Raw genomic sequence first — 16,178 nt, 5'->3', positions numbered from 1 at the left:
GAGGGTTCACTGAACCTCCAGACACCAAGTCAGAATCCTGGGCTCCATCCTGGATGCCCCTCTTCTCAGGCTCCCCTCATCCAGTTGATTCCATGATTCAGTCAGAGGTAACACTTGTAGGGTACTCACTACATGCCAGGGGCTGTTCTAAACACTTTCTATGAACTCACAGAACCCTCACAATAATCCTGAAAGATAGGGTCTGGTATAATTCCCATTGTGCAGAGGAGCAAACCAAGGCACAGGGGCTTCCCCAAGAGCACACAGCTAGGAAGTGGCAGAGCCAGAGCTCAGCAGTCCACTTCCGGTCTTAACCACCTCTCTGCTGCCTCATTAAGCCTGTTGCTCTGGCTCTGGGCAACCTTGCATCTCCACCCTCTCCTCCCATCACCACACACTGTCCCCCTAGTCCCCCAGATCCAACTGTCTCTGCAGCCAAAGCAGCTTTACTGGAATGCAAACGTGATGGTGCTACCCAGCTGCGTGAAATCCTTTGGTGGCTCCTAGCTATTACAGGAGGCTTCCAAATTGTCCATCAGTCCTGGAGGCCTCCATGACTGCCTCCACTGGGCCGTCTGGCCCAACTCCTGAGAATACTGCTTCTGTTCAGTTTCTGCCCGGGGATGCTCACCCCTGCCTCCCTCAGCTGCCCAGTAAATATCTATGTTTCTCCTTCAAGCTCCAACTTAGAAGCCACCTCCTCCAAGCCTCCCCTTCCTTTCCAGATGGAGTTACAGTAGACTTCCAATCCTACACACACGTCTCTCCACACCACAGTCCAGAGAACTGTACTGACCCATCTGCTGGTCTTTCTCCCTGGAGACTGTGACACCGCTGTTCCCCCAGGGAGACTCGGGTTATGTTCCCTAATACGCCATCAGTAGGCTCTCAGCGAAGACGTACTAACTGACTAAAATCATGAAAGCGGTGCCTGACAACGGGAAAAGCTCCCACACAGACCAGCACGGAGGAGTGAGAGCTGGCATTTTGGCTGGATCCCATCTCTTCTCCTGCCGCAGCCCATACTGGCCGGCCTGGCCCGGGCCCCACTCACCGGCTGCACAGGGCAAGGGTGGGCACGATGTCATGGCTGGCACGGACAGGCCGGGTCCTGGCCTTCATGCGGGCTCTCTGCAGCAGATGCTTGGCTTCTTCATGTCTGGGGCTCAGCACGGGCTGCGGCTTGGGACCGAAGGGCCTGCAGTGGGGTGTGTGGGCCAGAGAGGGTGGGGGGAGGGATTAGAAGAAAATAACACGGATTAGGAGGGCTTTAACAGTGTCGAGCTTGGCTGTGCCAGAAACAGCCCCGCATGGAAGCCTTCCTTGGCCAGCTCCCACACGGGAGGGCACCAGCCTGGGGCCTGGGGCCGGGGGCCTGCTGACTCTGGAAGGAACCGGCCCACCCCGGACAGCTGCTCAGAGACCGGAGGCAGAGACCCCAGGAGGATCTAGAAAAGGGTAGGGGAGTCTCCAGATTACTTCATTGTTCTTCCCTGGGCAGAGAGCAGGAGTTATCTGGGAGGAGGGGAAGGAAAGGGCCCAGGGCTGCTGGGCTGGGACTGTGCCCAGCCAGATGGTCTCTATACGCATCGCCTCCCTCTCTCCTCCTGTCTCTCGGCACCCACACACACCCACTCAAGCTCACAGCGCACCGTCCTAAGCTCTCACCGCAGACACAAGGCATCGGGGCCCTGCCCATCACTGCTCTGCTCCTCTGAGAGAATGACATTTTTATAAGTCCTGGTGATTTCTGGCCTCAGTTCCAATCCTAACCCAACAGACATCAGGTCAGGGCCGAGAGGAACTAAGCTGGACCCACACCAAGTTAGCAAATGGCTCACTCCTCATCATAACGAGGGGCTGCTTCCAGCAGCTCTCACCACCTCCCAGTTGTGCTGCCTCTCCAGCCAGTCCAGAGCTGCCGAAAATGACAGCAGCCTTTTTTCAAAGCCATCTCCCAGTGACACAGCGGCAGGTCGCAGGGATAACAGCCACCCCACAGCTTCCCGCTGACCAGAGGGCCCTCTCCGCAGCCAGGCGGGCCTGGGGGCAGGTGCGCTCTCTGCCTGACAGATGAGGGTGTTCCTGAGCAGAGAGGAACATGTGACGTGTCACTCAAGGTCGAACACCAAGTGAAGCGGAGCAGACAACAGCCAGCTCCACTGTCTCCAGCATCCTTGCCGCATCCTCCGGCTCCTCCCGCCCCGGGGTCCCAGAGCAGGCTGAGCCGGCATGTGGCTGAAGCCAGACTCACTCTCTGATACGATGTCTGCACTCCCCACAGCTGCCCTTGTCCTTCCTCGCTGTCACATACGCTGGGCTGTCCCCACCAGGGAGGGTCTGCAGGAGGAGGACTTGGGCGGCTAGAGGCTCAGGCTGGCCTGCATCTCAGTCTGCAGACAGCCAAATCCCGGGCTTCCCCAGCCCATATGTCACCTGGAGAAAGGGGCCTCATCTTGACGGGGGATGGTACCAAGTCGTTTCCTAGGTGACGGATGATAGAGATGTGAGTGGAAAATGGCCCAACCCTGAGGCCTCCTTGGGACAACCTTGGACGAGCACTGGGCAGTCTATGATTTTTTTTTTTTCTTTCTTTTTATTTTCCCATTATTTGCACCTAATCCTGCTTTGGGGCCAAGATTAAAACTGAGAACTGCCAGAATAAAGGCACCATCTGTGCCTACGGACCCTGGCAGGGCCCAGGCACGGTTCTGGAACCAGGAGGGCTTCCAGGAGAGAATGAAGAGTGAGCTCTCAAGGCCCGCTGCCCTGTGAGGCGAGGCAGCCCTCTGCACAGCTTCCCGAGCAGGCAGGGCCTCCAACGCACCGCTGAGAGCAGCTGTGCTCCCTGGGGCTCCAGCTCCGCCAGCAGAGATAATGAGGTTACCAGCCCGGAGAGACGCCTCTGCAGCCACGGGCCTCTGGCTGCCAGCCCGCGCGCTCAGAGCCTTCCGGTGACAGCTGTGGCCGCCCGGCTGTCGGAGGGCATTTGTCACAAGACCTGGTGGGCAGGCAGGAGGGCTCCAGGCAGCTGGCCAGATGCTGTCAGGAACAGCCTCGCCCCAGGTTTCGAAGCCATTTTCCAGCTTTGCTGTTTTTTTCTTTCTGCTCCCTCTACTTGGAGCTGTTATTTATTTTTTTTCCTTTTCATCAGCTGCCCTGCTTTGGTTTCTGGCAGACAAAGCTGGTTTCTCCACTGATTAGAAAAGCAGGGTTTTTTGGAGGTGCCTGGAGGCATCCATGCAGGAACAAACTGAGCAGGGAGGAGAGAGGCAGCCACCTTCACCAACCGCGGCCAAAGTCAGGAGGGCAGCCGGCTCTTGGTCATGGTGTGCTCTGGAGTGGGCAGGCCTGACAGCCCTGTGGCTGGAAAGGGGTCTTTCTCCCCAGTGGCAGGGAGCAAGCAGGTGCAGCCCCGTGAACCTGTCCTATTCTCACACCCACCTCGCCGCCCCCCAACTTCGCTGCATTGTCCTGGTCCACCCGAGGCCACCGACCTCGCCAGGCAGACAGGTTCAGACTCTGCTATCTGAGGCAGACCCTCCACTTATGTGACGACAGCCCTGGAGCCAACTCCTTCCCATTGTGACTACAGCCCAAGGTCCCCGCTCCCACAGTCCCTCTGCAGATTGCCTGGCAGGGCTGGGGCAGTCCCTGTGTGGCTCGGCAAAGACTTTCCACCTGAGCACAGAGAGCTGTTGTCACTGCCGTGAGAGCTCGCACCCCTAGGGCTTGTGAGCTCAGTGGGTGGGACACAGGGTCAAAGAGGCTGAGTGCTTCCCCCGGGCCTCAGTTTCCCCATCTGTAAATAGCTGGAGTTGTACAGAGAGAGAATCCACGTTGCTATCTCATGAACCTACGTCTTAGGCCAGAAAGTCTGCAGTACCACAAGGCCGGGTGGGGAAACTTGAGGTCCTCTCCTAGAGGGCTCACAGATGCGTGGCCCCCAAGAAGCAGCAACACCTAAAAGAGCTAATTGTGGGGGACAACGGGAGATCCACGTGAGTACCCTGGCCCTTCCAACCACAGCGTCCTAAGCTGACCCCAGGACAAAGAGCAGCGGGAAAGCCCCTCCCACTCTGGTCTCTCCATCTAAGCCCCGCTTCCTGGTAGAGAGGCCAGCTGAGCCCTGCCTGCAGCTCCCCTCCCAGCCAGGCATAGCCAGCTCAAGATCTCCAGTCAGGACAACCACCATTTCCCCCCAGTCAGAGAGGTCAGGGAGACAGAGCAGCCTCCTTCAGCAGCCATCATAATCCTGGATTAAAATAATAAGCTCCAGCCAGTCTGGCTTTAACCCTTTTATCCTAAGAACAGGAATTAGGGAAACAATTTGGGATGGAAAGGGATCTGACATTTCCCAGAGTCCAGGATGCAGCAAGGAGAAGGAACATCTACTGTGACCAAAACACACCTTCACCTTTCTGCCTAGCAACTGTGCCATTTTTGCACATTAGAGAGCTTTCAGATAGCCACGAGTAGAGTGCCCTTACTGTCACACTGTGCGCAGCCCCCCGAGTGAGGGCAGCAGTGGGCTCGGAACTTATTCTGGACCGTGTATTCCATGTGGGCAGGGGCCTGTGGGCTCACTGTTATAGACGCCTGCTTCCCAGGGCTGCAGGACATGGACAGAACAAACCCTACAGTGAAGGTTAGAAGTGTGTTTCCGGGACAGCCTGTCCAACTCTGAGACCCCACGGACCGCAGCACACCAGGCTTCCCTGTCCCGCACTATTTCCCAGAGGCTGCCCAAATTCATGTCCACTGGGACAGGCTGCCCAGCTTCTCATCCTGGGCTGCCACTTACTAGCTGTGTCACCCTGGTAGGTTACTTAGGGGTTAAAGTTCGGCTTCCTCTTCTCCTAAAAAAGGGCTCAGTTGTTAAGTGAGACCGATCCCCTCAGAAGAGCTGAGCACAGAGCCAGGAACTTGATGAGATTCAATCAATATCAGCATGTATTATCATCACTGCTTTTATTATTTGCACAATTATTTTGTTAAGTTCCTCTCACCCTCTTGCTGAGCTTAAGATGGAATCCCTGAACGTGAACTAAAAGCACCTGCCAAAGAGATCCCCTGTCAACTTGGGGATGTTACACAAAGGCATGTTCAGAAGTGAGAGACTATTTTGAAGCTAGAGAGGGCTTGGTGGGTTTTGTTCTAGACCTTTGGAGCCCTGCACAGGGCTCCACAGAAAAGGCAATTTCCATTGAACAGGGAGCTGGAGGAGGCTATCTGGTAGCAGAAGGAAGCTGCTATCCAGAAAATAAACGGGCACTTCTCTCGAAATAGAAGGAGGAGCGGCATCCTTAAGAATGGCACATATCCAGAGAAAACTATAATTCGAAAAGATAACATGCACCCCTATGTTCATTGCAACACTATTTACAACAGCCAAGACAGGGAAGCAAACTAAACACCCATCAACAGAGGAACAGAAAGAGAAGATGGAGTACATATATACAGTGGAATACTACTCAGCCATAAAAAAGAATGAGATCATGCCATCTGCAGCAACAAGGACGGACCTAGAGATTATCACACTAAGTGAGGTAAGTCGGAAAGAAAAAACAAATACCCTATAACGTAACTTACACGTGAAGTCTAAAACGCGACACAGATGAACCTACCTACAGAAGAGAAACAGAGTTACAGACACACGGAACAGACGTGTGGGCGTAAAGGAGCAGGGGGCGGGGGAGGGAGGGACTGGGAGTTTGGGATCAGCAGATGCAAACAACTGTATACAGAAAGGATAAACAACAAGGTCCTACTGTGTAGCAAAGGGACCTGCATTCCGTGTCCTATGATAAACTATAATGGAAGAGAAAATGAAAAAGAATATACGTGTACGTATAACAATCACTCTGCTGTACACAAGAAGGTAACACAACACCGTCAATCAACTACACGGCAACAAAATAAAACAAACAAAAACGGATGGCTGCGTGGGATACACCACATTGAACACCTTTGAAAAGATGTGTGTGGGGGCGTGCAGAGCTTCCCCAGGTCGTCGACTCCTTAGGGAGAGCAAAGTGGTTCTGTCCTTGCCTTCTTGAAGAAGGAAAAGGAGAACAAATTCCTGTGGGCTGTCCCCTTGGTCAGCACTGCATGGGTGGAGGCAGGTGACCAAGACACCCCCAGGTAGGGGGACAGTGGCCTATTCCCCTCTGAAGACCATGGAGGAAGGCTTCCTCTTGAATTTCAGCCCAGCTCCTCACAGATGAATGATCTTGAGCAAATTAACTTTCCTGAGCCCCTCTATTCATAAAGATTGGGACCACAATGAGATTTTCACGTGTGGGGTGTATGAGTGTGACAATGACATGGAGGAAAGTTGCAGGTGACACTCGCTGTGAGGGAGGGCTTGAAGGGATAGCATCCTTCCTTCTCCACAGGGTACTCAGAACCCTAGATGCTTCAGGAGTGTGTGTGTAGTTGGGAACACTGGTGAGCGGCTAAATGTAATTTTCTTCTTTTTAGTTTTAGTCTTTGCAGGTTTGAGAGTGGCAAGGGGTTTCCTCGAGTTCTCCTTCGTGTCTGTATATCTGAGTCAGGGGGAAGGATGGGGAATGACAGGGGGTAAGTACGCAGGACAGGTAGGGGCTCAGCTAGTCTTCATTACACCTTGAACCTGGGGGTGCCCTCAGGTATGCCTGCAGCCCTGCGACTCCTGGGAGGAGCAGGAGCTGCTTCTCTCACCCTCGCGCCCAGGACCTCCCTCCTGCCACCCCACACCCTCCCTGGTAGGAGGACCCCGTCTCCTGGCAGTGCTGGGATGCTGCCATGCCCGTGGCCTCGTACCCGGTAGCCTGGTAAGGGGGTCTGCAGGTCATTCTGGCTCCCCAGCCAGGTTCTGGACTTTCTGGTTCCCTAGACTCAGGGGGTCATGAGGAATCCTGGAGGTGAGCATGAGACCCTTAGGAGTCACAGGGCTGCAGGTATATCAGAGGAGACACCTAGGAAAGGGTGTAACCAAGACTAGCTGAGCCCCTGACCATCCTGCATACACCCGGCCATTCCCCATCCTGCCCACCGACTCAGGTGTGGGTGTGTTAGTCACTCAGTCGTGTCTGACTTTGTGTGACCTCCATGGACTCCTCTGTCCATGGGATTCTCCAGGCAAGAATGCTGGAGTGGATAGCCATTCCCTTCTCCAGGCAAACTTCCTGCTCCAGGAATTGAGCCCGGGTCTCCCACATTGCAGGCGGATTCTTTATCATCTGAGCCGCCAGGGAAGCCCACTGGCTCTGATACACAGACACAAAGAAAAACTGGAGGAAAGCCCTTGCCACTCCCAATCTTGTCAAGAGGAGAGAGACAGAAAATGTCTCTCCAGTTCCTCCTACCTTCAGTTCAGTTCAGTTCAGTCGCTCAGTCGTGTCCGACTCTTTGCGACCCCATGAATCGCAGCACGCCAGGCCTCCCTGTCCATCACCAACTCCCGGAGTTCACCCAGACTCACGTCCATCGAGTCAGTGATGCCATCCAGCCATCTCATCCTCTGTCGTCCCCTTCTCCTCCTGCCCCCAATCCCTCCCAGCATCAGAGTCTGACCTGGGGAGTTCCTCTTTCAGTATCCTATCATTTTGCCTTTTCATACTGTTCATGGGGTTCTCAAGGCAAGAAAACTGAAGTGGTTTGCCATTCCCTTCTCCAAAATCTAAATTCCCAAGCTCTCCAAAATGGCCTCAGCCCATACTCCCACCCTGTGTCCTGATAGTACCTTCCATGCAATCCCCTGCATACCTCTCCCATGCGTGTCTGCAGGTCTTACCCATCTGGAATGTCCTCTACTGGCTCCAGTCAGATCCGATCAAGCCCACAGGGGCGTCCACCCCAGGTGAGCCCTCAGTTACAGTCATACACGCATGCTTCTGGCAAACACATTCTGAGTGCCGGTACCGTGCTGACACTTGGCAGGTCCCGGGTCCCAGAGAGAACAGAACGGTCCTCGCCCCTCAAGGAGCTCCAGAGGGAAGATCCACCAGCCACAGCCAAAGTTGGTGTAGGCAGAGTGGGCAGTGAGGGCAAAGTGGGAATTCCTTCTGAAATTACACACAGTGTAATGCTAGGTAATAAATTAAGTTTTAAAAGCCCAAGGTTTTCTCACAGTTGTGGGCCTGACCACTCGAGCCACAGCCCAGGCCTCTGAAATTCTTGAGGGTTCCCTGTCTGCCCCTCCTGTAAACTGGAGCCTGCAGACAGCTTCGGGGCAGGGAGTTTTGGCTGCTAGCTGTCTGCGTGGAGGCCTGAAAACCGGAACCAGACAACGTCTGCGCCTTCTTTTCTTGTGATGAAGTATACACGCTGAGACTGGGCTCCCTCCTCTGAGCCTCTATTTCTGTATCTAGAAATGGGCATAACTCTGCCACAGGGATGGGGGAAATCAACAACTCAGGAAGCCCTCTGTGCTTTCATCATCATCACAGCACAAATTAAACGACCCCAGAGACCCTCTCCCCTCCATTGACCCCACAGCGGAGCAGGGGTTAAAGCCCCTGCAGACAAGTGTCAGGGTCTGCCCCTCCGCCCCCCAAAGATGGCACACACGGAAGGCCCTGATTTGAAGCAGAGCAAGCCTGGGCCCCATAGCACCGCCTTCCCAACTAGCTTGCCAAGGCAGGCCCCGGGCCTCAGGGGGCCTCCCTGGTGCCTGCAGCGGCCCGAGGCTGAGTGCTTTTTTGGAAAGAATCGACTCCCTTCCGGTGCAGGGCCTGGGGTGAGGATCGCACTGACTGCAGCTGCTCCTCTGGTTTTATACACTTTTTGCACAAGCAGGGTTCAGCTGGGGTCCTAAGGCAATGTATAATCCTGCTGTGCCCTCCCAAGGCCTCAAGACAGTGGACAGACCGAGCGGGTCCTGGCCGTTTTACAGACAGCAGGGGCGCGACACCACAGGCTTCTAAGAATGGATGGGGGCAGAGCCCCCGAGCAGAGCACCCTTCGATTCCCTCCTCTGACAAGTTCAGTGCTCACACATGGCTGTGAGCGAGGTCACAGCTGACAGTACTGACCCCACTGGGCTTCCCTGAAGTGCTTTTGTTGAGTTGTTCAGTCACTCAGTCGTGTCTGATTCTTTGTGACCCCATGGGCTGAAGCATGCCAGACTTCTCTGTCCTGCATCAACTCCCAGAATTAGATCAAATTCATGTCCATTGAGTCAGTGATGCCATCCAACCATCTCGTCCTCTGTCGTCCTGAAGTGCTTACCCCTCCCCTTGTCTTCTCTCCACAAATCAAAACCCCATTTCCCAAATCATGTCAACGGCGACTTAGGAGAGAAACAAGCTTAGCCCGTGGAGCCTGCCACCTACCTTTCTTGGTCTATACTTGAGAATACCAGGCTGGGGGAGGGGGCCAAGGGCCCCCAGATCCCTAACCCAAGGCATGACCTGTGGGGACAGCTTGTAGCAGTGCAGCATAATGGTTAGAGAACAGCCCTTGGTGTTTTTGACTGTGAACCCTGACTCTAACACTTAATAGCTTTATCACCAGGCAAGTCACTTAGCCTCTGCCCAAGAGGGTCTCTGTCAGTGAAATGGGAACAGTCAATACGTTGTTATTAGGACACTGTCAGGATGCGGCACAGCACAAGGGCTGGAGCTGAGTGTCAGCATGGTCTTCTGGAAGGAAGGACCTCCAGGTGGTTCCTGTCCTCTGGGGTGGAGTCTCCTTTCGTCCCTCAGTAGAAGGGACAACCAATCGGCCCTGGGACATTTCTGGTGTTCCCTCAGCATCTCGGGGGTCTCGCCTCCACAGGTGACTCTCCTTGTGACCACCTGCAATGAGCTGGGCCGACCCCGCCAGTCAGACAGGGTCTGCTGTCTTGGGCTCTGCTGCTTCACCATCATTGTGGGGCTTCCTGTCTTACCATCATGCAGAACAGTAACAACCGAGGACATAAATACTTGCTGGGTTAACCTGGTCATTACTGACCAGACTAATGATCAGTCGTCAACCTGGTGATTATTTGGTTCTAACACTGAACTGCACTGACGCTAAACTTGACTGGGTGTGAAACCAGACCTTTTATGCCTCAAACGCTGAGATTTAAGGGGCTCACTGCCAGAACACGTCCTGACTGATGTCCTGGCCCTTTCAGGATGACCATCATGACGGCTGCCATGGTCTCAGAGTCTACGCTGTCCAGGGTCCTCAGCCCCTCCATGTAGACCCTGTGGCCAGGGGTACAGGGCTGAGGGAAGTGTGCCTTACTTCAAAAGTCTCTCAGGAAGCTCAGACATAGAGAAGCAGCAGCAACAAAACCATCCTGCTTAGGGGAGAGACGGAATTGCAGGGTCTCAGGGATGCTTTAGTATCTGCCCGGAAGACTCAGGAATAGAGCCAAATGAGAAAGCCTGTCCCAAGGGGTCTCTGGACATGGATGAACTTTCTCCATGAAGTAGGCGTGCTTTCTGGCCCTTCAGCCTGGGTGTCTACTCAGCAGGGTGTAGATCACCAATAAAGGTCCATGGGGCACTGTGAACAACCTTCTAAACAAGCCAGGGGACAGTTTTCCCCAGGCCAACTCTGTGCCTGGATATATGCTGGGCACCCTCCTCATTCCACACATATACACACATGAGATCATCATACAATATACATATGCACACACCTACACAGCCTACACCTAGACACAGATACCTCGGGTGTGTGTTTAGTTGCTAAGTTGTGTCTGACACTTTGCGACCCCCTGGACTGTAGCTCACCAGGCTCCTCTGTCCATGGGATTCTCCAGGCAAGAATACAGGAATGGGTTGCCATTTCCTTCTCCAGGGGATCTTCCCGACCCAGGGATCGAACCCACATCTCCTGCATTGTAGGCGGAATCTTTACCGCTGAGCCACTGTAAACTGCAGACCCTAACCCACTGCAAACGGTCTGGTAGGTGAAACAATAGTTCAGAAATTCCTACCCTGAGCATTCTACACAAACGCCATCTCCTTGCAGGACTGGGGGAAAGCCCCTCCCGACCCCCCATGGTTGAGGTTCTTGTCCTTTAAGATGGTATTTTAATTACCTAGTATCCAACATGCAAGTCAGGAGCTTCGGCTTCTTTCAATAGTGACCTCTGGGCAAGCCCCCGTGGACATCTTGCAGTTGAGCCTTCCTCCCACCCAGGGAAGACAGAGTGCGAGCAGCGGGGAGCAGGGAGACATGTAGCTGCAGAAGAGGAGGCCCCGGCTCCTCTAGGCACAACTTGTGTCTGCCCAGGCAGGTTGTCTCCTTTATGGCTCCCCAGGAAGGACAAAGGGGCAGGGCAGGGGACAGGATGTCACGAGGACCAGTCACACGCCTCCACACTGTGGCTGGGCTAGGTGTGGATGTGAGGGGAGGCTGAACATGGCGGCCAGGGAGGCGGGAAGAGACCCCCGGAAGAAGGGGGGGCAGCTACGATTCCAAGTCGTAAATAATGAGGGATGAAGGAGCCAGACAGCCCCCTCTCCACCAGGCTCTCAGCCCAAGTCAGTGAGAAGGCCAGTGGCCAAGCAGAGGTTGAATCTCCTGAACCGGGGCAGCCCTCACTGTGTGAAAACGGAACTGGGGGTCCACATATTCTGGAGGGGAGGTCAAGCCAAGTGGAACTTAGCAGGCAGGGAATCTGCAGAAGTAACATTGCTGCCCTCTACCCTCAGCAGAAACCACGAGACCCACAGGAGGGTGACGTCACTGCACAGAAAGGGGAAATGCGGCTGCTCCCAAGTCCTGAGACTTCGCTCAGCTTCATGTGCCAGGCGTGCAGTGGATATGGAAGATGAGGCCAAGCCCTGGGCAGCCACCGATGAATCCACAGATGGCCCCCCTGCCCTCCCGAAAGATACTCCTCTGGCCTACCTGGTCATGACACAGCCCCATGGCCACTCACCCCCACCCCAGGTGCCCAGCTTTCCTCAGACATCGATGGAGGGGCTGCAGCAAAGTCCGGGAGGCTGGGGGAGATGAAGACCTTTACACCAGTCAGCACACCCCTTGACTGGGAAAGGAACTGTCGGAGTAAAAGCCTTGCATTCACATGCTTTCCCAAAGGATTTTCACATCCATTGAGTAAACTCTGGGAGTTGGTGATGGACAGGGGGGCCTGGCGTGCTGCAGTCCACGGGGTCCCAAAGAGTTGGACACGACTGAGCGACTGAACTGAACTGATCTTGTGTTCAGTCCCACAACAGTCCGAAAGGTACATGACACAAGTTACTACTTGGCTCACTTGAAGGATAAAGCTACAGAGGCCGGGGCAGGGAAATGAGCCCCACGTCGCAGAGCAGGTGGTTTGCAGTGCTCCTTGCACCAGGCTCTGTACCCCGCAGTTTTGCACGGGGAGCAGGGGCCCCACCTGGGCATCAGGGGGTGAGGGGTGCCTCCTAGGAGGCCTCCGGGAGGAGAGCTGCCTGCAGGTGCAGCTGTTTGTCCCCTCCCCTCTCCGCATCTCCTACTCTCCTGCCGCAGAGGAAATGAAGGGACAGGGACAACTGTCCAGGAGAGACGCAGAGAAGATGTGTGCCCTGAGCGCTTACCTGCTCTGGTCCGAGTCCTGAAGGGAGATGCCCGAGTCCCAGTCCACGTCGCCGGCTAGTCGCTCTAGGACCCAGAGCAGAAGCAGAGATTAGGGCAGAGCCAGGACCTGGGCTCTCAGCTGCTGCTTAATGAGCACAAGCTCGGAGGAGAAAGTTTTCTCCAGCAGCCATTTACTCCCCCAGATAATTCTGATCCCCCCAGGTGGAGGCTCAGCCTGTCACAGTGACTGCTGGTGGGCACTGTCGTGAGCTGAGGGCCCACGGGGGTCTTCTCAAGCGCTGGGTGTGGGAGGAAGGAAGGGCAAGAGCCGTGGCTAAGGCCTGAACACTTGCAGCAGCGCGACCACCTGAGCTCAGCCCGCCGGCCTGGAGGCTGGGTCTCTCTGTGGGGAGGGGCTCCTACCCAAGGACAATGAAGTCCACCGAGGGCTGAGGACGTGTCATCGTCAAAAAGCCACTGTTGAAAGAACCACAGGGAACAAACTGTGGAGGCTTCCCTGTGGTCTGGGACAGGGGTCTCCAACCTCTGGGATCTAATGCCTGATGATCAGAGGTGGAGCTGATATGGTAATAATAGAAATAAAGTGCTCAATAAACGTCACCCTTGAATCATCCTGAAACCATCCCCATCATCCCACCAGTCTGTGGAAAAATTGTCTTCCATGCAACCAGCCTCTGGTGCCAAAAGCTGGGGACTGCTGTTCTGGGGGGTTTGGGGGAGCCTTTAGCAGATGGGGCTGGCTGTGAGGTGATGCAGAATCTGTGTCAAAGCCCAGACTAAGAGACAACCTAGGAATCTGGTGATAAACAGCTGTGCTCTCCCACTTTCCCACCCCTCCCCTCCGAGGTAACCCCCATCTCCTTTTCCCTCTCCTGGACTCCCCCCCTGCCCCCAGCCCCCAGACCCAGAGAGTGGGCCTTACCTGGCACAGCTCTATCCCAGCATGAAGTCCAGCCTGGGACTCCCACCTTGGAGGGGCCCTGCCCCCCAACACTTAGCATCTCCTGCAGCAGAAGGCGGTTCCTCTCCACACGGTCAGACAGGGACAAGGTGCTGCCCCCAGTGCCCAGGGCCCCCAGGTCCCTGGTTCTCCAGAGCTCCCCCAGGAGAGCCGGCCTGGGGACGATGTTTTCCTCTGAGGTCGGAGACAAGCTGTCCGGGTCTCCCCGGGTGCCGAGACCATCCTGCTGGGGGTGTGACCTTCCTTTCCGCAGGGTGAGCACGTGGGTGGTTTTGTTACAAGGACGAGAGCCCCCCGGCCGGCTGGGAGTGACCCTGTGGATGGGGCCCTCTTGCAGAGAGCTGGGCCCGGCCGGCAGAGCTCTGTCATGCTCAGGCTGTGTTTGAACCGCCTCTGGAGGCCACGGGCTCCTCCTGTTCCAGCACTCGAGTCCGGGAGCAGGCAACCTGGGAGGCCCGGGGTCCCCGTTCCTGGCGGGCTCCTCCTCGGTGACACTGCGGTCCAGCCGCCTGTCGTTTGGCTTCTGCGTGTGATGGACCACCACAGCCTCGGGTGGGGAAGGCCCCTCTGACGGAGGCTTGGACCCACCCACCTTGACTCGTCTGCACTTGGGTTTCTTGAGGGCCAGCCGCTGGTGGGAAGTGAGGCTGGGGCCTGCCCCCTGTCTGCCCGCTGTCATCCTCTCCTTCAAGGCCCTCACCTTGGACTCCAGCACGGAGGGCCCCTGGAGCTGTATCCCCCGTGCCCCGGGAGGCTGGGTGGCCTTCGGGCTGGGTGTTCCGTCTTCTCGAGGGCAGGGCCAGGGTCTTGGGAGGTGTCCGTTCTCCGGCTGTGGCTCGGGGTCACTTCTCTCCACAGCTGAGGTCACCTCCATGGAGCTGGCCGTTCTGCTCCCTATTTGGGGTTCTCTGGAGGAGAAAACAGACAGAGCTCCTTAGACCCACTACCTGGCCAGCTCCCACGACCTCCTGGGTCTCCATAGTGCCTTGGTATAGAGCCCTGTCTGGAGGAAACTTGGGGTCAGATCAGGGGGTGCCCCTAGACAATGTGAAAGCAGCTTGGGGAGCACGAGCCTTTGGATGGTACGAATAAGTCATTACTGAGTTTTTTCTTCCAAGTCAGAGTAGTAGTCTTATTTTTCTATCCCCATTTTACAGGTGGGGACAGTGAAGCGTCAAGCAACAGCTAATCTTCTGCCTAGTGTGGACCAGAGGGGAAATGGGGGCTGCATTCCCAGTCCCTGGCTTCGTGTTTTGCTGACAGGTGTCAGGCCTCAGGGGAGGATGGCAATTTCTGTTTATGCCCACAAGCTCTTCCCTTTCCAAAGGGAACCAATGCAGAGGATGGGCTTCAGGAAGATACCACCCTGGATCTGACCCGCTGGTGGAAGGTGACCCCACCCTGTGCCGAAACCTCAGGCGTGAGCAGAGCTGTGCCCACAGGGCAGCCAGGATCAGACACCAAGGCCTTTCAGCCTCTGCTCGGTGCTGGGCAGGCCTGAAGGTACTTTCAGACGCTCTCTCTCAAATTCTCACACCATTCTGCCTGAACAGTTATGACCCTCATTTTTACAGACATTTTACAGAGAGACAGAGGCACAGAGCCATTAGGAGACACCAAAGCTGAGGGAGGCCTCTCAGCTAGGAACTCAAAGCTTCTCCTCCCAAGGTCAGGGCTCTTCCAAAGCACCCAGTGACCAGGACCCCAACTCCCCTTAGTCCTAGACAGGTGACGTGCCCAGATGACCGCTCCTTGGTAGCACACTTGATGTCAATGTCTTCACAGGGAATAAAAGTGAGCTCGAGATTTTACTCACCAAGCAGTTCTGTGCACACATAGAAGCCACAATGTCTTAATATTTATCCTGCTCTCTGAGAACATGCCCCTTCTATACCATACATCTAGGAATGTCCCACGGCATGCATAAAAATTCGTATTCACATAAATTACAAACTGGAGGTTAATTATTCACCTAATACTGACTAAAGATTCACTACAGAATTCTCTTAAATGCCAAGCCTCTCTATATTCATTTATTACAACTCCGTTTTTAATATATTTCATGAATACACATATTCCATAAAGCAAAATACATACACACAGTCTGTATGTTACATCAGTTTTTTTTTTTTTTTTTTGTTACATCAGTTTTAAGCCTGTGACATTTAAGGCCTGTCTTCGGGAGGACGAGATCAGTCTCTCTACCAGTTCATTTAGAATTGACGAACTCTGTCGTCACAGCCCATCCACTGAGTCCTCTCTTCTAAGGTTCGATCCAGGAAGCAGGGGATTTGAAGGGTTTGGGTGCAATTTCCGTCACATTACAAGAGCCTTCAGGTAAAGTCTTGAACAGCATTCCAGAGATCACCCCTCTCTAGAGACCTGTTAGGATGGATGAGACTTTCCTCGGGGGAACAGTGGGTACCGATTTGTGCGGCTCGGGGCCGCTTAAGTCTAGGGCCGAGCTCTGTGCTCGTCTAACCCCAACCCTGAGACGCTGAAATGAAGACGGTCGTGACGGGCAGGGCTCCCCCCGCGACCCTTCCTTCTCGCTCCCCCGGTCCCGCCATCCCCGGCCCGCCCGGGGCCTCGCCTCCTCCGTACTCACTGAAGGCTGCCGCCGGCAGGTCTGGCCGCCGCCTCCATCCCCTCCATCCCCGGGGAGACCAGGCCCTCCTCTCGCCCCTCTCCCTCCGGCCCG

The 16,178-nt window shown here is 55.1% G+C and overlaps 1 protein-coding gene across 1 annotated transcript in view; it reads right to left on the bottom strand.

Moving 5' to 3' along the window:
* KIAA1614 (KIAA1614 ortholog) overlaps positions 1–16,178 on the bottom strand; it is a 42,086-nt gene extending 25,908 nt beyond the window's left edge. The window contains exons 1-4 of the mRNA XM_010850257.1: positions 16,086–16,178; positions 13,439–14,385; positions 12,516–12,579; positions 1,055–1,198 (exon numbers count right to left, since the gene is read on the bottom strand). Coding sequence (XP_010848559.1) covers positions 1,055–1,198; positions 12,516–12,579; positions 13,439–14,385; positions 16,086–16,132 — 1,202 coding nt within the window. The 5' untranslated portion in view covers positions 16,133–16,178. The remainder of the gene's footprint in view (positions 1–1,054; positions 1,199–12,515; positions 12,580–13,438; positions 14,386–16,085) is intronic.

This window comes from Bison bison, unplaced genomic scaffold, assembly GCF_000754665.1.
Source record: "Bison bison bison isolate TAMUID 2011002044 unplaced genomic scaffold, Bison_UMD1.0 scf7180017864289, whole genome shotgun sequence".
NCBI lineage: Eukaryota > Metazoa > Chordata > Mammalia > Artiodactyla > Bovidae > Bison > Bison bison.
The sequence above is the reverse complement of the archived record's forward strand: the minus strand, read 5'-3'. Positions and strand labels throughout refer to the sequence as shown.